The sequence below is a fragment of the Argentina silus genome (genome assembly GCF_951799395.1).
Source record: "Argentina silus genome assembly, chromosome: 17".
Lineage (NCBI taxonomy): Eukaryota > Metazoa > Chordata > Actinopteri > Argentiniformes > Argentinidae > Argentina > Argentina silus.
Window position 1 is genome coordinate 4106532 of NC_139671.1, and position 23398 is coordinate 4129929.

Sequence of the window (23398 nt, forward strand, 5' to 3'; positions counted from 1 at the left end):
TAGAGATTTTGTACAGGGGGGTAGTGGGGATGAAGAGGTCTTAGTAAGCCTACCCATTTGTACAGTGGTGCTGTGTTCCAAATGAAGGATTTAGGCATAACATGCCAAACTATGTCCTCAGTCTTGATCAATAAGAAATCCATTCAATCCATTCCATCTATCCCCAGGCCATCTTTATTCAAAGTTGATTCACTTCCTTCACCCAGTAGTGCGTGCGTGCGTGCGTGCGTGCGTGCGTGCGTACATGGTAGCACGTGTGTCTTGATTATTTTCACATTTATTGAAATGCTATCGTCTGACCACCAGAGATGACGCCTCAAATGTGTCTTGGATAAAGACCCCCTTCAGGGTTTTCCAATCTGTACTGTGATTCCTCAAATCTAATATGACCACCACACAGAATGAGGTAAAGCTTCCACAGAGCGTAATGCATACAGACATGGTCGATAAATGGGAATGGTGTCTGGTTCAAATTGCCCACCATCTGCACATCAAACGGGCATCTGGCTCTTGCTCTCCCCCAGCCACCTCAGAGACAGGATCAGAGAGGAGGGAGGGGCATAACGGAAAGGAAATGCAATGGGGCCCGACACTCTGTGTGCGTGTGTGTATGTCTGTCTTTGACTACAGTAGTGTTACCGTGTGTGTGCGTGTGCGTGTGTGCGTGCAGTATAACAGTGTGCTATAGGCAAGGCAGAAGGAGGGAGGATTATGAGGCAGAGACCAAGACAGCCTTGAAAGGGAGCAGGTTCTGCTTTGTGTAACACGTCACTGCTGTCATCTTTAGGCCCGGTGACACAAGCCCTTGGTTAGAAGGGGGATTTCAACAGACCATGTTGTCTTACAATAGTCGGCTTTCCACAGCGCAGTTTACGCCAAGCCTGCCAGTGCGTGCCAATTGCTTTTGACGTAGTCACTCCCAGGCTTCAACGGTGCTTACTCTGGGCCTATTCAGTGCTTAAAACTCACACATTCAGTGCTTAAAAGGGTAGTTTTAAGCAAGAGCTTATCATCCAAGTGCTTTAATTGGCAAAAAAAATAATTAATTGTGCAATGCCACAATATCATTTGCTTTAATTATCAACACAAAATATAATCATAGATTGATAGTAATTTTACGAAGTAAAAATACCTGTTTGTTTTATCATATTGTTGTGGTGACGCTATATGATAAATATAATGATGCTATGAATGTCTTAACATGTCTAAGATGTATATCAAATAATACCAACTTTCAAAGTGTTCTATATAGTGATAAAAACATTTATTTTTTAATGTTTTATCAGGATGTCACCTTTGTCTTTATTATAAAGCACAACACATGTATTTCCGATAAGGCCCCCTAGAGGGCAGTTTGGGTCAAAATATGTGATGCACGGCTGCAAACAATGTAATTCAATTTCACTTATGGAAAGGATTGAATTGACTGTGCTTTGAATGTTGCATGTATTATATGTGGTGTAATGTGATTGTTGTTGTTGAAAGCAGTAAATCAATAGATGTGTATGTGACTATAGAGAACAAAGGCCTCTTCTCTGGGATGAACAGTAACCCCATGAAGAGAATGGTGTTTAGTACTGTACGATGATCACCAAACGTATGAACATCAGGCATCAATGAAGGCAACCTCACATAACCTTTTGGCCCTGTAAACAAATGTTAGATTGAGAACAGAATGCATTAATGTTTTACTCAACAACTTGGTATAGGATCAGTCAGTGTATTACTTTTGAACCAAGCTATAGCAGTGATCCTCTCTTCTCTTTTTAGATCCTCTCTTCTCTGTTTAAGGTGAGCCATGGTAGTGGGAGGCTTCGAGTACAGGCCTGTTTCCCTATACACTGATTTATGAATCACTTGCCATATTCAACACCCATACCTGTAGAGTATTCATGAAGTTGCAAAAAAACAAGAGGACACATTAAGCAATGAGCTGGAGGTAGTTGTAAGTGCAGAGCAGTACTTTTATTTGCCACATTGTATTAGGTGTTGTCATTTGTAAATGATGAAAACAATATATCAACAAATATCATCAAATGAAAACTGAGAGAATCTATTCTTTAACCTCATAGTAATTGTTTGATTTCAAATCCAAACATTTGGAGTATAGAGCCAACAGAAGAAAAATGCTTCACTGAAATACTTACGCAAGGAACTGTATGTAAGTGATTTTATTTTATTAAATTGACAATGGACACATTCTTTGAATAGAAGTCAATCAAATATCATTCCAAATTAAAGGCATATGTTTTGAGTTAAAGGATCAAACATACAACAAGGGAGTTAAACACAGACCTATACCTGTGTAAAGCTACTAAGGGGAACACACATTTTCTGAACATCAGAACAATTCCCAACCCATTCCCTGCTTCAGATCATCAACACATCACAAGTACCCTGCAGTTCTGCTCATACTTTTCACATAAGCACTTCCTAGACCCATTTATATTTTAGCAACGTTGAGCCACCAATTAATTTCCTGCTTTGTAGTAAAGACAAGAATTTTTGACTAAGACATGGCATCCACACTTAAGTCTGCTGTTGTCAGTAATGCAATGCATTAAAACTATTACTTTTACAGTACATTGTCTTTAACAATGTTTTTGAGAAACCAGTGATTATTCACCGGAGTAAACTATGTAAAAATGTATTGGACACCATGCTATCAGTAGCTGCAGTATTTGAAACTCACACATTGGATTATCTCATTCAGTCTATTTGAAATATTGTGCAAGGAAATGTCAGTCTATAAGGGGTTCCTATTATCCAAAAAGGTTGTTAAGAAGGACATTTGAAATTAGGTATCCCATATTACACAAATCATTGTCTAGGGTGTGGGTCATACCGTTTTATACTACATGATGCTACTCAATATTGTGAATGTGAGAAAAAAAGTATGTATGTTCCTGACAACACACCTGTGATATTGCAATTTTGCGTGGCCTCATCACTCATCCAGGCCCTTCTTGCCAGACCCATCCCTGGTCTTAGCCCGGAGCTTGTTCACCTGAGACTCGGCGATGTCTGCTCGCTCTTCAGCCTCCTCAAGCTCATGCTGCAACTTACGGAACTTAGCCATGTTCACGTTTGCCTGTTCTTCTGCCTCCTCGGTGGAGTGCTTGTAGGACTTGACCTTCAGCTGCAGCTTGTCCACTAGGTCCTGCATTCGGCCCATGTTCTTACGGTCTTCCTCCGTCTGAAAGGTGAGCTCTTTGATGCGGCGCTCGTACTTGCGTACCCCCTTATTGGATTCGCTGCCCCTCTTCTGCTCTGCCTCCAGCTCACTCTCCAGCTCCTTAATACGTCCCTCCATCTTCTGCACCTGCTTCTTCCCACCCTTCATAGCAATCTGTTCAGCCTCATCCAGGCGGTGCTGCAGGTCTTTGATGGTCTGTTCCATGTTCTTCTTCATGCGCTCCAGGTGAGCGCTGGTGTCCTGCTCCTTCTTCAGCTCCTCAGCCATCATAGCTGCATCAGTGATGGCCTTCTTGGCCTTCTCTTCAGCATTGCGGTTCTCCTGTATGGCCTCCTCAACTTCAGTCTGCAGATGGAGAAGATCTAGCTCCTGCTTCTTCTTCTGGTTGATAAGGCTGGTGTTCTGGGAGTGCAGAAGCTGCATGCGCTCTGAGGTGTCAGTAAGCTCCTGTTCAGCCAGCTTGCGGCCACGCTCCGTCTGCTCAAGGACAGCCCGCAATTCCTCCAGCTCAGCCTGGATCAGATTGTTCCTGCGTTCCGTAAGAGCAATGTTCTCCTTCAGGTCATCATTCCCATGTGTGGCATCATCTAGATGCAGCTGGGTGTCCTTGAGATATGACTGAATGCTCTTGAGCTGCTTTTGGGCATCAGCTGCCTGCCTGTTGGCTTGGCTTAGCTGGATCTCCATCTCATTGAGGTCAGCCTCCATCTTCTTCTTGACTCTCAGGGCCTCGTTGCGGCTCCTGGTCTCAGACTCAAGGGATGTCTGCAATGACTCCACCATTCGCTGATAGTTTCTCTTTGCCTGCTCCATTTCCTCATCCTTCTCAGCCAGTTTGCGCTCAATGTCCGCCTTTACCTGGTTGAATTCAAGCTGGGAGCGAAGGATCTTGCTCTCTTCGTGTTCCAGTGAACCCTCTGCCTCCTCCAGTGCTGACTGAAGCTCTGCCTTCTCTTGCTCCAGTTGCTTCCGAAGCTTCTCCAGCTCATGGGCGCTCTTTCCCCCCTCACCAAGTTGGTCAGTGAGGTCAGAGATCTCCTCTTGTAAATTCTTGTTCTCTCTCTTGGTGGTCTCCAGGTGATCCAAGGCCTCCTCATAGGCATTCTTCAGTTTGAAGAGCTCTGTGCTCAGAGACCGGGCTTCTTTCTGGGAGCCCTCAAGCTCACACTGTGACTCTTCATACTTCTGCTTCCACTCAGCCATGACTTTGTCAAAGGCTCTCTGCTTCTTGTCCAAGGCTGCAGATGCTGCATTGGATCGCTCCAAATCCAACATTAGGTCCTCTATTTCATTTTGGAGGCGATGCTTGGTCTTCTCAAGAGAGGAACACTTTGCATTCACAGCCTCTACTGCTTCCTCTGCTTCTTGCAGTCTTTGGACCAACTTCTTTTTAGCCTCCTCTAGCTCCTCTGTTCTCTGGATTCCATCAGTCTCATACTTTGCCCTCCATGTGGAGACTTCAGTGTTGGCCTTAGAAAGAGCCCTTTGTAGCTCTGCCTTGGCCTCTTGCTCCTCCTCAAACTGTTCTCTGAGCAAGTCACAGTCATGGCGAGCAGACTGAACAGCATGGGCAAGTGCATTCTTTGCCTTGACCTCTTCCTCAAGCTGCCTGCGCAGGTCCTCTAGTTGTTGAGTGTTAGAACTCTTCCCCCTGGTGAGTTGGGAAATCAGGCATTCCTTCTCCTCCATCTGACGTCCAAGCTCTCCATTTTCTGTGAGCAGCTTAGCCCTCTGTGTGGTGAAGTCATTTAGGAACCTTGAGGCCTCCTCATATTTCATCTTGTACTCATTCATGTTGTCTTCCATTGAACGGCACATCTTTTCCATGTTCGCCTTGGCTTTCACCACACTCTCCATGTTTGAGGACAAGTCATCCAACTCCAGTTTCAGTTCACTCTTTTCTTTCTCCAACTTCTGCTTGACACGCTGGAGGTTGTCAATCTGCTCGCCCAATTCAGCCACACTATCTGCATGTTTCTTCCGCAAGGAGGCAGCAGTGGCTTCATGTTGGAGTGTGGATTCCTCCAGGTCCCTACGAAGCTTCTGGAATTCAGTATCCCGCTTCTTATTGAGTTCCACCTGGGAAGATGTGGCTCCACCTGCCTCCTCCAGGCGCTCACTTATGTCCTCTACCTCTCGGGAGAGATCTGATCGCTGCTTCTCCACTTTGGATCTGGCTGCCCGCTCAGCGTCCAGCTCCTCCTCCAGCTCCTCAATACGTGCCTGGTTTTCCTTCAACTTCTTCTGGAGCTGAACACCAGCCACCTGCTCATCCTCAATTTTTCCACTCATCTGGCTCATCTCAAAGTCTTTCTTCTTGAGTCTCTCTTCCAGCTGCTGTCTGTCATTCTCCAAATCCATCACATTCTCTTGGGTGAGTTTCACGTCTCCCTCAAGCTTCCTCTTTGAGCGCTCAAGTTCCATTCTGACTTTCTTTTCCTGTTCCAGGGAGCCCTCAAGATCATCTACCTGTTGCTCAAGCTTAGCTTTGGCTTTGGTCAATGTGTTGGCCTTGTCTTCCTCACTCTGAAGGTCATCAAGTGTCTGCTGATGAGCCTCCTGCAGTGCCTTTTTCTCTTTGGTCAACTTCATGATGTTTTCATCCTGGGAAGCCATTTCCTCAGTGAGGTTCTTCACCTTGTTCTCTGTGGCATGTTTTTCCTTCTCAACCTTGGCTAATGTCAGCTCTAGGTCATCTATGTCTTTCTTCAACTCTGAGCATTCGTCCTCAAGCTTACGTTTCTTGGCTGTGAGGTCAGCATTCATCTCTTCTTCATCCTCCATTCGTTCTGTCATCTCTTTCACTTTAGCTTCCATTTGAATCTTACTCTTTATGAGTTGTTCACAGCGCTCTTCAGCATCTGTTAGTGTGTCCTGCTCAGACTGTACTTGTAGGAGTAGATCATTCTTCTCTTGGAGAATAGTCACCATTTTCTCCTCAAGCTCTTTCCGTCTCCCTTCAGATTTTTCCAAGGCTTCTTTGAGCTTGCTGAACTCATCCTTTATGTTTGCCATTTCCTTCTCAGACTCAGCACTCTTCAGCAGTGGCTTGATCTTGAAGAACATCTTCATCCAGGGCCAGTTTTTAACACCCAAGAAGGAGCGAAGGTTCCACTGTATGACCATTAGAGCGTCCCTGCGCTCCACAAGCTTCTGGTATTCCGCCCTCATGAGCAAGGCTCTGGAGTTAGCCTGAATCCTGGTAATGATGCGGGAGAGTTGCTCATCTCGCATCTCCTCTAATGTACCTAACAGGCCTGCTTTGAAGAAGACCTTAGTTGTGCCAAACCTGTACTGGGTGTGGTCAATGTCCAGTGATCCCAGTAACTTTTCAGCACTCTTCTTGCAGTCAATGAACTGGCCCTCAGGAATGGCAGATGCATTCAGGATTCTATATCTCTGTTTGAAGTCACCGTAAAGGACTCTGTTTGGAAAGCCCTTTCTGCAGATTCGAATACCCTCCAGCACACCGTTACAGCGAAGCTGGTGCATCACAAGACAGTTGTCCATGATCCCTGGAATCTTGGACTCATTTGGGATCAAACAGCGGACAAAATGGGGGTGAGTGGTCTTCAGGGTGTTCATCAGCTTGTTAAGGTTTTCCCTGTGAAGAGCAGACACAGTCTGGAAAGAGGACCCCTTCTTCTTGGCTCCTTTTCCACCCCCTTTGTCAGCCCCTTCTGTTGCACAGCTGGTGAAGAGCAGGCTCAGGAGCTTGAGGGAGGCTTTAGAGTAAAGCCCAACCACTGTTTCATTCAGTGGGTCTTTGTTCTTCACCAGCCAGTTAGTAATATTATAATCAACAGTTCCAGCATAGTGGATCAGGGCAAAATGTGCTTCTGCCTTGCCCTTTGCGGCACGGGGCTTCTCAAACATTCTGTTCTTGCCCAAATGATTATCATAGAGCTTGGCCTTAAAGGTCTGGTCACTGGCCTTGGGAAACATACACTCTTCCTCGAGGATAGACATGATCCCAAGTGGCTTTTCAATTAGGTCAATGCAAGCTTGCAAGTCCATCCCAAAGTCGATGAATTCCCAGTCAATGCCCTCTTTTTTGTACTCTTCTTGTTCAAGCACAAACATGTGATGATTGAAAAACTGTTGCAGTCTCTCATTCGTGAAGTTGATGCAGAGCTGCTCAAAGGTGTTGAAATCAAAGATCTCAAATCCAGCAATGTCTAGCACTCCTATGAAATACTGGCGATGCTGCTTTGTGTCAAGGGAGTGGTTGATTCTCACCACCATCCAGTTGAACATCTTTTCATACACTGACTTAGCCAGTGCACCAAGAGAGTAGTAGACTTGATCTACACTCTGACCTTTGGTGACATACTCATTGCCAACCTTGACTCTCGGATGGCACAGTCCTTTAATAAGATCTGCAGAGTTCAGTCCCATTAGATAAGCTGACTTGTCAGCAGCCTCTGTACCATCAGGCTCTGCCTGCTCCTCCCGCTGCTTGTTCTTGAACTTCATGTTGCCATAGTGCATGATGGCACCTATCAACTTGTAGACCCCCATTTTCTCCTCTGCAGTAAAGCCCAGCACATCAAAGGCACTGTCAGTGGCAATCAGCTCCTCAGAATCATTGATGGATGCTACTGTCACCTCTCCTTGGGAGATGTAGGCGTAGTCATATGGATTGTTGGTGATCAACAGCATGTCCAACAGTTCTGGCTTTTCATTGGACAAGATCTGGAAGAAGATGTGGTAGTTCCTCTCCGCTTTCAGCTGAAAGGTGCAACGTGACTTCTCAAGCAGGTAAGTCTCTATGTCAGCAGAGGACAATTTGCCACTTTGTCCGAAATGAATACGGATGAATTTGCCAAAACGTGATGAATTATCATTTCTTAATGTTTTGGCATTACCGAAAGCCTCCAGTGCAGGGTTAGCCTGGATGATTTGATCCTCTAGGGTACCCTTGCTTGGATCCCTCTTAGCCCCACTAACGGCCGCAATGCTGGCAAAGTATTGGATAACTCTCTTGGTGTTGACAGTCTTTCCAGCACCGGATTCTCCAGTGATAAGAACAGACTGATTCTCTCTATCAGTAAGCATGTACTGGTAGGCATTATCAGAGATGGAAAAGATATGTGGGGGGGCCTCCGTCCTCTTCTTGCCCCTGTAGGCAGCCACCACCTCTGAGTCATAGACAGGGAGCCACTTGTAGGGGTTCACTGTCACACAGAAGAGCCCAGAGTAGGTATAGATCATCCACGCAGCATAACGCTCTTTGAGGTTAAACAGCACAGCTGGCTCATGTAGGAAGGTGAACATGGCCATGTCTTCGATTTTGTCGTATTTAGGCGGGTTCTGGGGGTGGACATCTGCCTCCTTGACCGTCACGATAGTCCCGTCCTCCTTCTTCACTGTCACTTTACCCGCATCCTTGCTTTGGATCTGCCCCTTGACATACTCCACTTTCTCATCAACAACGAAGCACTCGGTTTTGATGTCAAAAGCCCTGGTCTGGGCTTCAAGGCGCTCTTTGTCTGACTTCCTTAGAAAGGCAGCAGCCTTCCCAAACTCAGCCATTAATATGTCACCCATGGTTACGGGTGGAGGTCCACAGCAGGAAAGAGAATCAGCTGACACAGAAGACACAGAGTGGAGAGCTTGTTCCTGGTGACTGTGTGTTAGGGTACGTAAGTCTGAGCATTATAAAGGTGGACAGGAAGCCAAATTAGGAGGTAGGAGGAGTAGCATGACCAACTCCAATTTTATCCCATTACTGAAAAAGTGCCAAGAGGGGGCAGTTTCAGGACCTTTAGCTGTTAGAATCCATTTAGGGGAAAACATGTCTCTGCTTATCTCCCTCCCTTCACTGTCCTTGATAGGCATTCCATACACCTCTGCTTAACAATATAGACCTACAATCAACGTTTTGTATAGCTCCTTGATATAGGTATTTATACATCCATCATGAAGCATTTATGCCAACATATAATGCTAAACTTTAATATATGTATAAAATCTTTTGTAATTAGCAATATGCTGTGTATTGCAGAGTGTTAGGGTGAATAACAGTGACACTGTTGTATGGCTGAAAAGGTTTTTTTATCTCTGGTCGGCTGCATGCCACGGTGGCTATCACAGAGACGACACTGACACATCTCACAGCTCTCACAAAGCTGGCCTGTCTTGGCTCATCTCCACTCAACAATGCCCTCCAAATAGCACAACACACAAAGGCACTCAGGTCCTTTTCTCTTCGGGGATTTTCACCGACTCATCCCTCCGGTCATTTATGGACTCACAATGTGTTGAGGTTATTTGGATGAACTTACAATCTGGTATTCACCTACTATTTTAGGGGCAATTACACGGTACAAGATCATTCCATAATAATTACCCTCTTCTTTGTAAGTGATTAATTAAAAGCAGTTCCATTACATTACGTGCAATCTGGAGCCAAGTTATCACCACTTGTATAGAATTCTTAAGTGGTAGATAGTACCATTTGCTACTACAATTACAGCTGAAACAGTACTGTAAAATGAAATATTATTCATTATTTATTTGATTTGTGGAGGCAGTTATATAGAAACTATAATTTGCTCTTGCACCAGCTGGTAGTTTTGTGTCATGCGTTTAATAATAATCGTTCTGATTATCTTATCTCTTCTTCCTGTAGTTATTAGGTATGCAATGTGCCTGTGAGAGCTAGGTGATTTCCTGGGTGTGCACTGAGACTAAAATATTTAAGTCAGCTTTTTTTATTGCAGTCCCAGACTGTTCTCTCATCCCCTAAGCGTGTCTACACCATTGACCACATTTTGTGCAGGCTTGTAGAAAATCACCACAGCTGCGTGTGTGCATGCCCCGTTTCCTTGCCAACCGTTATCACTGTGTAAAACATGCCATTATTGTGGACCGTGTGCCAGACAGCATTGTGTCGGCTACTGGATGCTATGAACTGATTCAACTAGCAATCAATTAATATTATTTGTAAAAGAAACACACACACACACACACACACACACACACTAGTATTGTATATTTGCTTGTCTTGCTTTCATTAGACGGCACACACATATGTTTTGTATTTATTGCATGTCTCACTTTCATTACACGGTAGACTAACTTACTAAATTATGTTTATTATTATTTTTATTATTATTAATAATAATAACAATAATATTAATTTTGATTACCAATACCACAGTCTATTGTTAGCATTACAGTTCTAATTTATGTGTCTTGAAAAGGGGATTGGAAAGGATATTGACGGGCCAAAATATTGAACATTGATGATTAACCTTCTACCTTGTAGTTATATTTTAAAAGTGGACATGCGTCTCATCTGCTACCACTATCACAAGGAGTTATTTTGCCATCTCTAATAATAGAAACTCAGTACATGCACTACTTTATATTCTCAATGGCTCTTCAATAGCAAGTTGATAACGCTCTGTTATCACAAAGTGCCTCAGTAGCCTGCCATGACGTGTCTCTCAAGCACACTTACAAGTACTGGCAGTCCCTAATTCTCTGATAAGTTTTACAGAGTGACATACATAGGGCTATTGAGGCAGCTTTGCTGTAAGTAAACCTTTCTAAGAGACTGCAGTAAGTCCTTTGCATTAGAACAGTTAGGACAAATCACATATGATCCAGTCCAATATTAAAATGGGAGGGAATCACTACTGAGACGTGCCATTCACAGGAGTAGCATTTCTCAAAGTTTCCGAGACATAAGTCATAGGTGAGAACTGTTGTATTTGAGATGACCATATGTCGTGATGATCAGGAACAACGGGCAGGTTTATACAGATTCCCTGTATTATAAACTATGACCCTAACCCTAACTACCCTAGATTAGTATATCCAAAAAATATCAAACTACTGTAAGTGAGAGTAAAATGCTGTACAGTTTAACAATTTAAAGAACTCTGATTGTCTCATGTCCTTTAGTAGAACAGCAATGTTGTATTGTGCAAAGTCAAATCATCTTGATGAAGTACACAAGTATGAAAAATATACACTTCTGTAATTTACATACATACACATCCTGAGAAGAACAGAAATTTCACATTGCATATCATACATATATTGTTGACTTTGTTGTTGTTGTTGTTGTGGTTGTTGTTGTTGTTGTTGAAATTCTCATAACAGTACAGAAATATCCAGATCAAACAATCTGTTGTCTTGTTTATTAACATAGCTACCTCATGTCTGCATCATTTTATGCATTTTTGACAAAGAACTATACAACCCAAAATGTGCGGTGATCGTTTTATGCTTTACGTATGCAGGTGATTAAAATAAGTTTAAAATGTCTATTTTCAATGTGAAATTTTGTACGTGCAACTTATTCAAATCTCTTCGATATCTCGAAATACTTTGTACCATTTTTAAATTATATCAAACATATACATTTCTTGAAAACGTCCTTTGGTCTCTTCAACATGTCAGTCTGATGAGTCTGTTATGCCTGTCTTTGTCTACTCACATACAGTATCACCCCATGGTCATGCACAGTTCATACACTTCATGCCAAAGGTGCCTCTGACATGTGATCTGGTAAAAAGGGTCTTGTAAATCGTTCAATTTACAATATGAATCACCAAACAGGTATCCAAGTTGTAACTGGGATTTCACAGTCAGTATTAGAAATTGGACAGCAGTGCTAAGAACGTTTAGCATATACTGGTTGAAAGTCAGTATATATACTGGTTGAAAGTCAGTATATATAAGGTTGAAAGTCAATATTCCAATGCACTTCTGCATTGGAGCTCACTGCATGTTTTGCGTAGAATAAACCAAGTTTGTACATCAAGGAATCTATCTCCATTGTGTCCTCCATAGTCCCAAAGACTTCATTAGGAGAGAATGGTGACCTCTCACAGTAGATGAAGAAAGCCAGGCTGCAACTCTGCCATGTAATAATGGCACCTCTCTTAGGTGTGGCAGTGACCCTCTCTATCAACCAGCTGGCGTACATCAGAAAAGCACTTTTTCGGAGCGAGATAAAGTGAGACAAGGAAAGAGAGATAGATAGTTAATGACAGGGAGAAAAAGAAGAAGGAGATAAAGGCTTCAGGAAGAATGAGAAAGGCAAAAAAGAGGATAGGAGGTACATTCAGAGGTCACATTCAGAGAACTTGAGTGAGGGGAAGAAGAGAAAATAGAAGATAAATACTAGAGAAGAGAGAAAAAGTACAGAGATGGAGGCTTTTCCGATTAGGTCGATCTATATTTCCCCTTATTACAATAAATCCTCCTTCAGTGTATATTTTGACAATATAGGCACTGTGGCAGGAGCCGTGTAGTAAGGACCGTAACGGTGCAGGTCAGAAGTCATGGTTTCAGCCTAGTCCAGGGTCATTGGCCCAATGGGTCAGCAGCGGGACATGCGCTTGCGGTACTGCTCCACTAGAGGCACCAGACACTGCGGTGAACCACTCTGCAGGAGGAAAGGGTGCTCCAGCAGGTCACTGGCGCTAGCCCGCTTCTCTGGGTCCCGCGTCAGCATACGGCCCAGGAAGTCCTTCAGTACAGGGGAGATCTACACAGAGAGAAGCTGGGATTAACACTGAGGGCCAAAACAGAGCTGCTTTAATAGTGATCAATCTGATTCAGTATCGGTATGGGTTATACTGCAGTACCAATATAGGGGTTAAGCTGTGTGTGTGAGTGCCTGCATGTGTTTGTGTATAACTAGCTGTGGGGGGACATGCAGCGTTCGGCCTGTAGAGGGTGCTACACTAACCTTCTGTGTGTTTTTGACTGTGGGTGGGGGCTCGTCCCTTAGTTTCTTCATGGCTGCCACAGGCGTGTCGCTAAAGTAAGGAGGCTCTCTATCCACCATCTCCACCACCATGATGCCCAGTGACCACACATCGACCTGTCACAAAAAAAAAAATATGCATGCAGTGAATATATGAATACACACATGAGCAAACATACACCTGCCATACATCACAGAAGCATAATGTAAACACACATGTATCCTGTCTGCTCTGAACTATTTCGCACACTGAAAAACACTGTATTTTCCACCATGATACACCAAGCAAGGGACCACATATCAGCCTGCTGTACATCACAGAGACATACATACAAACACACACACCCTGTACAGTACATAGTACTGACACACACACACAGCCACACACACAGCCACACACACACACACACAATCTCTACCACCAAACTGTATCTAGAGAACATCCGTCCATAACACTGTAAGAAACATGGCAACACATGACAGTCCTCTTATGTTATACCCATACTGTACATATAATAATTGGACATTGCAGGAAATACTATGACAAACAACACAACACACGTCAAGTAAAAACACTCTTGTTCTCTCTCTCATCACACCCACGTACAAGAATAGGCAACATGCCTCCATTTGTCTTGAACCCAGATAAGACAATACTTCAGTGGACACAGATAATACTCTGTCTCAGGGTTTCTTTTTTCAGAGCAAAAGCATTGGTTGTGCTTGAGTGGCGTTGTCATAGGGATAGGTGTGGGTAACAGTATCAGGGTGTGGGTACTATACAATCGGCATACGGGAAGCAAGATAGGTAGATAAAAGCATGTGTTACAGACACATCCTAGACTTATCGGGAAATTAACAATAGTGCTCAAACAAATGTATCTTTTTCCTGGAAAGTGTGTTGTATTACATTTGTGTGCGAAAAGTGTTTTATACAGTGTCCTGCATGAATAAATAATCAACACACTTTCAAACAATCACAATCAAGTAATCGACAAAGCCATGGTATAAAGTTGTTTAGAGGTGTTCAAAGCCGTGCTTTATTCCCTGATAAAGTAACAGCTATGATGCATGTATCCTATTTTCCATATGTTTTCTTCTTTTGGCTCTACACTCCAAAAGTTTGGATTTTAAATCAAACAATTACGAGGTTTTTATTATGAGGTTAAAGTATGGCGGGACATTAAATTAAGCACTCATGTCCAGTATTATAATTGTTTGATTTAAAATACAAACTTTTGGAGTGTAGAGCCAAAAGAAGAAAATAAGCCTTCACTATCCCATTACGCAGGGCACTGTAAACAAAGTTTGATTTGATTATATCTTTCCCTTTTACCTCAGTTCCATATGGTGTCTTGGAGACCACCTCTGGGGCCATCCAGTACGGGGTTCCAACCAAGGACTTTCTCTTGGAGATGTCTTTGCTGATCTGGGCACAAAAGCCAAAGTCTGATAGCTTCACCTAGATAAAGAAAAGTAAAGCAAGAAGTATCGAAATGACTGCGGGAAAAATAAATCAAACTTCTATGCAAATCCCCCTTGATGACATCGTCAAAAAGATACATTTACATGAAAATGTGAGCTCTGTGTGAATTCATTGAATGCATCCATCTAAGTGTTATGCACTTACCCTCCCATCCAGTGTGAGCAGTATGGAGTCGCTCTTGATGTCACGGTGGATAACTCCTTGAGAGTGGAGGTAGGCCAGGGCCTGTAGCACCGCCTCACACACCGTGGCTATCTGCTCCTCATTTAGCCTGATGAGATGTCACAAGCAGGTTAGCTAAATATTTCAGTAATGTACACAGGACAGGAGAGTAGTAAAACGTAATCGTTCTTCTCCTTTTGTATTGTCAGATTAACGAGATCATCGCAGCGATTTTCCTTAAACTAACTTATTAACTGTCACCTAAATGTATGCCTCTCTCATACTGCCCTTTGGGTTTGGTTTGTGTAAATGATATGAGATGACAATTAGTGTAATTAGAATGATCTGCTCATGATAGCCCGTAATATCAAAATGTAAGCATATGACAAATAACACAAATAACACTATCAGCATTTCACTCCTGTTTGAAAATTGCTCATCTCTGTGCATCATGGTGATAGTTCCTCACCTAGTTTCAGACACAACGTTGGTAAGAGCGCCACCTTGCACGTACTCCATGATCACCCACAGCTCTTCCTCGACCAGGGCACTCCTGTACATCTCCACTACATTCTGGTGTCGGTAGTCCCTCATGATGACCACCTTAGGGTTACAAAACACAGAACACACAGGAAAAATGATTTAGCCAGTTCATATGTGTGTCCTTATGTTCTTCAATGGCTTTCATTCTGTTGCCCTATCTGGCATGATCACAAATGGATTGGATATGTTTCCACAATGGCTATGTTGATTTTACAAGTGTCATGCAGATAAATGATCTTGAAACACAGTTAATAAAAGAGAAAGCTAATTATGATAATCTGGACACAGTCCAGGTCTAATTACTGTTGTCTGTCTCCTGAACTGCTGTAATGTATGACCACACTCAAAGCCAAGTTATGGAACCCACAAAAATACTATAAAAAGCAATTGCATTTATCATGTCACTCGTATAGTAAACTGAACTGCATAGTGTAAAATATATTTAATAAAGTGCTATCTGCTTTATCCGCTAACTAGGACTGTTCTGTTCAATACCATTTATAACCGCATGGATCATGCATAATGTTCTGGTCCAGATATGAGCCAGTGACCTAAGGTTTTTAGTAACATCATCTTTCAGCAGCCTTTCACACAGTCTTTCAAGGTCAAGGGTCATAGTGTGTACCTCGTTAAAGAGCAGCTCCCTGCGCTGCTGTTTCCGAAGGTCCATCATCTTCACCGCCACCTGCCGCCCGCTGTGCCTTTCGCGGGCAATGCACACCACCCCTGTGGAGCCCTCCCCGATCTTCACAAAGTTCTCCAGGGTGATGCGGGGGTCGCCCTTGTCCACCACCATCTGTAGGGCAGCTTTGAACTGATCATGAGTCACTTTGGCTGGCTCGGGCTCCGGGCCGAGCCTCGGGTTGGGCTGCTGCTGCGGCTGTGCCAGTCTGAGGGAGGGGGAGCAGGCCCCTGGGGAGCTGGTGGTTGGGCAGCCTGTTGGAGAAGGTCTAGGCTGCGATGGGCTGTCCTGTTTGGGGATTGGGAGTTTGGTGGTACCCTGTATTTTGTTGCTTGTGGGCAATAGGCCAATGGTGTAGCTAGAGGAGGATCGTAATGTTCGGTGTGTTCTGCCTCGGCCCGCTATTGGGCTGCTGGTGCCGTTGGGTACGGACATGGGTGAAGGGCCCAATGAGTTCACCTGGGGATTAATTGGAAATAAGAAATACAGTGCCCTCCATAAGTATTGGAAAGAGGAAGCATTGTGTCAGTTTGGATTTAAAATCAAACAATTACTATGGGGTCAAAGTAGGGATTATTATCTTTAATTCAATGGGGTTTTTTCAGATTGAGTTCATCATTTAGAGAGTACAACATTTTTTAAACATACTCCCCTTATTTATTATAGCAGATGTACTCTCTTTTGCCTGCACACATTATGTAACGGAACACACTTGATTAACCAGAAATACCAAGTCTATTTTCCAATACTTTTGGTAGCCTGAAGCGGGTATTGCCCTATCTTGTACCTGTCTAGTAAAACTGTAATTGGAGGGCTGTATGGATTGCTTAACCCGCATACCATTTCAGGGGTCACATATTCTAGACCATGAAGTCTAACAGAGAAGGTGTTAAAACGCCATTTTGGTGATTCAACACCTTAAACGCAAAGAGGAAGGCTCACCTTCAGGTCATAGGATGAGTGAGGTCTCCTGGGGGTATCCTTGGACGAGGCAAGCAGGTCTGGCAGGTGAATGACTGCTGGCTTGACCCTGAGGTTGACCCCGGACTGTTGTCCAGGAGTGTGTGGGTTATAAAGGCAGGAAACTGGCCTCTGATTGCCTATTCTCTGCTGTTGCGGCACATTGTTGAGTCCAGCAACCTCGCTACGTGTGTAATGCCCTGTACCTCCTCCAGGTGGCGTTGAGGGTGGACCCCGTGGCAGGCGTCCAGGCTTACCAACAACTGGCACGCTCATTTCGTGCGATGACTTTGCCCGGGGCAGTGCCCCATTGGGTGGCAAGGTGGCGCTCTTCTTAGGGACGAGTGGAGGGCTGCCACTCTCGCTGCGTACCTGCCGTACCCTATCCTGCCACAAGGTTGAGTTTTCCCCGTTTTTATGGTTCTCCTGCCCCAGCTCCTCGTACTGATACGTGTCCCCCTCCACGAGCTCGCCCAGGCGGCCCAAGGACTGGGCTCGTTTCCGCGCAGAGGGACTGCTCCTCCGGAGCGAATTGGAGCTGGTGACGGAGAGACGGGTCATCTCAGAGATAACGTGGGAGATGTAGTCTTCATGTCCGATGAAACTCCCCCGCACGATAGTCTACACAAAGAGAGGGATCTATATGAATACAGATGTTTACCTTTAGTTTTTAGCACATTGGTGGTACAATCAAGGCCCTACAATGTGGAACAACAGAGGATAGATTTACAATTAAATATTAAACGTCTGTTTGATATAAGTGAATTATTCTACCCTCTATCTAGTCAATATACTGTATATTCATACAATATGCTTCAACGTCGTCTATCTGTTGAACTGAATCCATTCCGTGTGTGAAGCTGACTGTAGGACACCATATTGGCTCAATAAACAAAATGAACAAACTGGCACGAAATTAAATGGACATCATAAGCTTCTGTAAAACCTTCTTTACTTAATCCGTTCTTTCCCCGACAATCAATGCAGATCACTATACTGATTGATGCCATTCATGTGATCCAATGGACAGCTCAACAACAGAGCAACGCAATTATTTGTGTGACTTCCCACGGTACTATATACACCCAATAAGGAGCTCTGCATGTGGAGTGGTGCAAACTGGCTGTATCTTGGTCGTCACTACATGGCCATGCTATGTGAAAACGGTCTATCTCGTTGAAATTGATGAGCAAGTACATTAGCTATGTTGCTTAGTTGTGAACAGTGACACAGTGAACAGTGGTAGTGACACTGTTCAAGGTTGAAAAATCTATTTGACACCTAGAATCGAATGTATTTACTTCTATTTGTACACCCTTGAAACTAGGTCATGCCAGATAGACTCATGTGGAACAGAGCCCGTGTAAACAGCTACACCCAATACTAATCTCCATAAAAGTGTCTGGGAATTGCTCCACGCAAATGAGTGTTCAGTAAATACAGCGCAATAAGAAAGGTTGGTGCTGTGGTAGGCTGTGTGCTACTGGTCACAAGAGTATAATGAGGATATAATATATATAATATAATGATATAATATAATGAAGATAGGAATATATAACATTTCTGTATTATACAATAATAAGTAATAAAGTTCTTGAATTTGAACAACATATTGGTAGGTTATTGGCAAGTAATTTTCTTTTACGTCTAATACATAGCTTTTGTAAGGGCTTATTGGTTGGCAATACATGCCATGTATGCTGAATGTACAGCACTGCACCACTTGAAACATCAGTTAGCAGGTTGATTGAGAAGGCTCCTCCTTAATTGTACCTGCACATGCTTGAGTGATTAAAAAGAGACTATGATGCAGAAGAGGTATCAGAGAATGTGTGATTTGTGTGTGTGTGTGTGGATGCGTATATAATCATACTATCTGACAGTAACACCTCATCTCATTCTACTCTTTTCTATGCTTAACCTGTTCAAAGCTGAAACCCCCTCAACATGTGTTTGAACCGAAAACTGGCCAGTCTAGTTCACCTATCTGTTTAAAATGCTTGCACATGTCACTGAGCACTTCAAATGTCACTGTAATAACATATCAACTTAACATTCCTCCTCAGTGGCTGGTTCCTTCTCAGGAATAAAGGCATTTCGAGCAGTGGAATTAAAAGTGCGTAAAATAGACAGTTTGTATGAATAACATGGAATAATGTAATTGAGAGCATTTTGGTCGCTATCCTATAAGGTTGTCCCCAGGGGTTTGTTCCCAGGGACTTTTCCCCTGATGTAACAGGTTTTGCTTAGCCACCTTCCTTCCATTATACATCAATAACAAGATGACATGACAGTCTCTTATGCAAGATGTAAACTGAAGCTCCTCTTTTTCACACGGGATACAACACGTGTGCCAAAATATTTTTCTTGCATGGCAACTTATTGACAAAGAGAATGTGCCTTCAAAGAAGACCTTTCAGTGTCTTTCATGACAACACTTCCTATGTATTGTGGTTTGACACTCTATTATGTGGAGATAAACAATTAGTACAGGAATTAGTCTGTCACATATGTACTGTAGTACTGTCTGCTACACATATCTGTGTCAAATGTACAGTGGTATATTATATATTCTCACATGCTTTAAAGAAGTAATCAGTGATTTCTGCACGCAAGGTCACCAGTGGAATGTAAAGAATGGGGGAAATGCATTTAAACATGCAAATAGCAGTACAGTACAGTACAGTGCAGTTTATACGCTGTTGCTATACAAATCCACCCTTTTGGCTAGGTCAAACCACAAACCCGCAGTACTTGGTTTTAAGATGTACAGATGACAGGCTGCAGATGTCAAGCAGCTTACACTAGATTTGGTGTTGAAAATCCGCCCATGATCCCTGACTAATAGACAAATATAGTAAATTCCTGATTCCTGGGTAAACTCCACTTAAACAGAGTGTTCACTTATCCAATGTGCACTTATCAGAAGTCGACTGTGTATAAATAGAAGCCAATATGTTGTTGTGGAGTGGGGTGGGGGTGTGGGGGGGGTGTGTGTGTGTGTGTGTGTGTGTGTGTGTGTGTGTGTGTGTGTGTGTGTGTGTGTGTGTGTGTGTGTGTGGGTGGGTGGGTTTAGGGTTAGATGAGGGTGAGTTGGGGAAGGCCTACTATACCTTCTTTGGCTTCAGCTCCACATTGGTGATCCTGGAGGGGTCCACCATAGGCTTGGGCCTCCTCAGGGTGTCGATGACGCTCTGCCACTGCGGCGGCAGGCCCACGAAGCAGCCTTTCGCTGCGTCAAACGACGTGTGGACGCGGTGCTGGAAGTCCTGCGGCGCCGAGATCTCCGGCCTCCTCTTCTTCTTGCGGCGGAACATCCTGAGACAGCCACCGAGGGGGGAGACGAGGCCCTGGGGGAAGCAGGATGCTCTGAGTTTCTCCGCCAAAGCCATGGTAGGGCAGACACACACACACACACCCACAGAGAGACACACACACACACACCCACAGAGAGAGAGAGAGATGCACATACACACACACACACACACACACACACACACGCACACAGAGAGAGAGAGCGATGCACAGATACACACACACACACATTCAAACAGACGTCGGTAGGTAACTGAACCACCAAGACCAACAGTGGACAGGTAAGGTTGTCAGTAAGACTGGGGAACTAACCAGAAACTGCCGCGCAACTTCCTTAAGAAGTTGTCTCGTCCCGCCTCCTCCACTCCTCCACTTCCTCAAACAAAAACAAACCCAACCACCCAGGTGAGCTGGCTGACACTCCTCCACTCGCTGGTTTTCTCCTTCCCTCGCTCCATTAGGTCACATGTGTGGCCACACCCCTCCTCAGCTGAGTCTCTTCCTGTGCCTAAGAGCAATTCGTTGCCCTTAGGCACAGTTCTAGGATCAGCTCACCCTCCCTCCCTCCCTCCCTCCTCCCTCCTAACCTGGGATGTATTGCAAAACTGACCTTAGATCAGTCGGTAGGAGCAACTTCACCCCACTCCCTCTCGTCCAGTCAGGAAAAAGATAATAACCTCCTTTTAAGCCAGTAACTACAATACTACTACTACTACTACTACCCAGTCACTCACTAGTATAGAGGATTACAGTGTGTGCTATTTTCAGCTTTTTTGCCCTAAATAAGCACTGTTAGGATTCGCCTGTGAGTGTGAGTGTTCTACTTTCAGTGTTAGGTAATGCTTTAAAGTGTTTAGTGTCAACATATGACGCTCTCAGCTGTTTCAACATGAGGTCAGGGTATGCTACTTATCGTAACTGTGCTGTAGTTTTCTGGTACATTCTTATCTTTAGTAAACATGTGAATAAAACAATTAATTTAAGAACCATCTGTCAAAACCTTCCAACTGTCGTTTATTTATTATTTTTTAAATCAGGTTTTGTAAAGTGTATGTGTGATGTATTTTATGGGAAACCAACTGCCCACGAGTGGACAATAAAGTTGTCTGAATCTGAATCTGAACACTACCTGGTTCTGTTTATTCTGGAGAGGTAACGTCTGGTTCAATATTGCAGGGGTATGGAGCAGGACTCATGTGACTGAAGAAGTTACATTTCATCACCAAAGGGCCTTTTCTCTCACTCTGGGCAGTAAGTTTGTTGAAGGAAGTAGGTGGACAGTGTAGAAATTAGAAAAAGCATAATGCTACAGTATGATGGTCCAAAAGGCACCATACAACAAGCTGTAGTTAATGTAGACCATAGTAGAACGTCCCCACTCAGTCCCAAATACTGTTGACCACATGGACTACATTTTAACTGGCCCGGGGTAATGTGGTACTGTTGGCTTTATAGTTAGCCACTCTGCGTTGTGTTGGACTGGCTGTGTGAGTCGTGGTTCTCTCCAACACAAGCCCTGCAATTGAGAGGATCAGCCTCACCAAGCACTCCACAGAGTCGCTTATATTGATCACATAATCAGTGGACTCCAGTGACGGATCTGTCATGATGCTTCTAGAATCAGTAGGATCCTTCTGCTCCAGTGCTGCCACAGCGTCCCTCAGATCCCTGAGTCAGGAGCTGTGATACTGACTTAGCCATGGTGGCAGTCGCACTGACTGTTGCAACCCACTATCAAGCCTACAGTACAGTATCCCAGTACCCCGGGCCGGGCAAACAGTTTCTTCTAACAGTTTCTTTCCTCTAAATAAACTGTTACCCAACGGGGTTTGCTTAGTACAAGGAAAGACAATGAATACCAAAGGAAAGACAAAGCATCAAGTGGTATCTCCACTTTCCTACATAACAAAAGGAGAATTCACCTGAAGGGAACACTACAGGCCAAGATTTCTGCTCACTGATAGACAGAGACTGGACTGTATTTATAATTTATAATCTCAACAATCAAACAATGTATTTTAACAAAAACGTCTCTGACACAGGTCAAAGTGAGTCCTTTCAATAGTGTTGCTAGGCAAAATGCAATGGATATACAGGTCACTCTTCCACTGTCTTTACCCTTACATGGACAATTATTTGCAGGAAGTGCTAGCATGAAGACAAACCTGTCGCCTGATGCCTGCACTCAAGCAAAAGTAGGCCAATTAATATGTACCCAAGGGTGGAATGTAAACTGCAGGAAAAATTAGGTTGGCATGGTTGAATATTGAAATAAGAAACATGCAATATTTACTCTAAACTAAACCGCACTATCAGCACCACTTAATAAACAGAATGTACAGAATGATTTATTGTACTCATGGTTCTAGAAATCAGATTTAATCTAGAATGACAGATTAGAAGGATTAAACTACTACTGTATGATGACTACGATGAGTGGCGCACCTTTAGGTTTTGATATTTAAACCTTTCAGTCTCATTCTCCAGATTGTATTTCTGAAGTTCCTTTTGAAGCTGGCCAATAGTTCTGTATTCGACTCTGAACTGAGCCATTCCATATCCATTTGTTGTCAAAGCTCACTTATCAAAAGGTTTGAGGGTTTGTTGATGGGGAGTATTTCTTCTAAACACTTAACTTAATGTAGCTGCTACCCTCAATTTCAACAGCGAATATATCAGAATAACAACAACAAAACTCAACATATCGATATGTCATGTTCAGCACAACATGTCATGTACTATCAGGCTCTGTGGTCTTATTTGCATAAATAGTTTACAGTCAGGTGTTAGGTACTCATACAGTATCAACAGACTATCCCTTTTAGAGGTGTCATCTTGGCATGCCCTAACAAGCTGTCTGTTTTCAAATTGAAACCATTCCGGGACAAGTCAATGATGTGGCCAATTCTATTTAGTTTCTATTTATTCCAAAAGTAAATAGAAATTCCAATGCATAAAATTTAAAAAATCAGTGGCGGCGGCGGCCACTAGATTGTCGGCCCGAAGAGACAGGTGATAGTCAGTGTTACCTTTTTATCCTTGTCCCTCCACCTCTGTCTCTATGTTAGTTTACAGCCCTTTCCTTTCCAACCCCGGACCAGCCCTCAGAAGAAGAGGGCTGTCTGTCGACGGTCCGTCAGCTTGTTCACCGACACCCCGCCAGTTGTGTGTCCTCAGTAATCCTCAACCTGGAGGGAGTACAAGAGATGTGTTTCAACGTAGAGAAAAAATTAACGTTCATCTCCTACTGATTTCCTACTCGCTCTCTGCCACTGTTTTGCTCCAACTGTTTGATTTGTGGGAGTGGTGGAGGATATAGAGCGA

General features: G+C 43.7%; 2 protein-coding genes across 4 annotated transcripts in view; both read right to left on the reverse strand.

The window, feature by feature from the left end:
- Nucleotides 1–2947: 2947 nt before the first annotated feature.
- Nucleotides 2948–8746, reverse strand: LOC310818363 (myosin-6-like; the record flags this gene model as incomplete). Its single annotated transcript, XM_083689285.1, has 1 exon — nucleotides 2948–8746. The coding sequence occupies one exon, from the start codon at nucleotides 8744–8746 to the stop codon at nucleotides 2948–2950; it is 5799 nt and encodes a 1932-aa protein (XP_083545411.1).
- A 1529-nt stretch (nucleotides 8747–10275) lies between these two features.
- Nucleotides 10276–23398, reverse strand: part of LOC310817894 (serine/threonine-protein kinase PAK 6-like) — an 18987-nt gene continuing 5864 nt past the window's right edge. For 2 of the 3 annotated variants that reach the window (XM_083688625.1, XM_083688624.1), the window contains exons 2-10: nucleotides 23104–23262; nucleotides 19873–20109; nucleotides 16742–17380; nucleotides 15743–16258; nucleotides 15044–15177; nucleotides 14557–14683; nucleotides 14263–14388; nucleotides 12909–13043; nucleotides 10276–12704 (exon numbers count right to left, since the gene is read on the reverse strand). In XM_083688625.1, the coding sequence (XP_083544751.1) occupies nucleotides 12537–12704; nucleotides 12909–13043; nucleotides 14263–14388; nucleotides 14557–14683; nucleotides 15044–15177; nucleotides 15743–16258; nucleotides 16742–17380; nucleotides 19873–20076 (2049 nt within the window). In that variant the 5' untranslated portion in view covers nucleotides 20077–20109; nucleotides 23104–23262 and the 3' untranslated portion in view covers nucleotides 10276–12536. Of the gene's footprint in view, nucleotides 12705–12908; nucleotides 13044–14262; nucleotides 14389–14556; nucleotides 14684–15043; nucleotides 15178–15742; nucleotides 16259–16741; nucleotides 17381–19872; nucleotides 20273–23103; nucleotides 23263–23398 lie in introns of those variants that run through there. The other variant, XM_083688623.1, reaches the window with a different exon arrangement.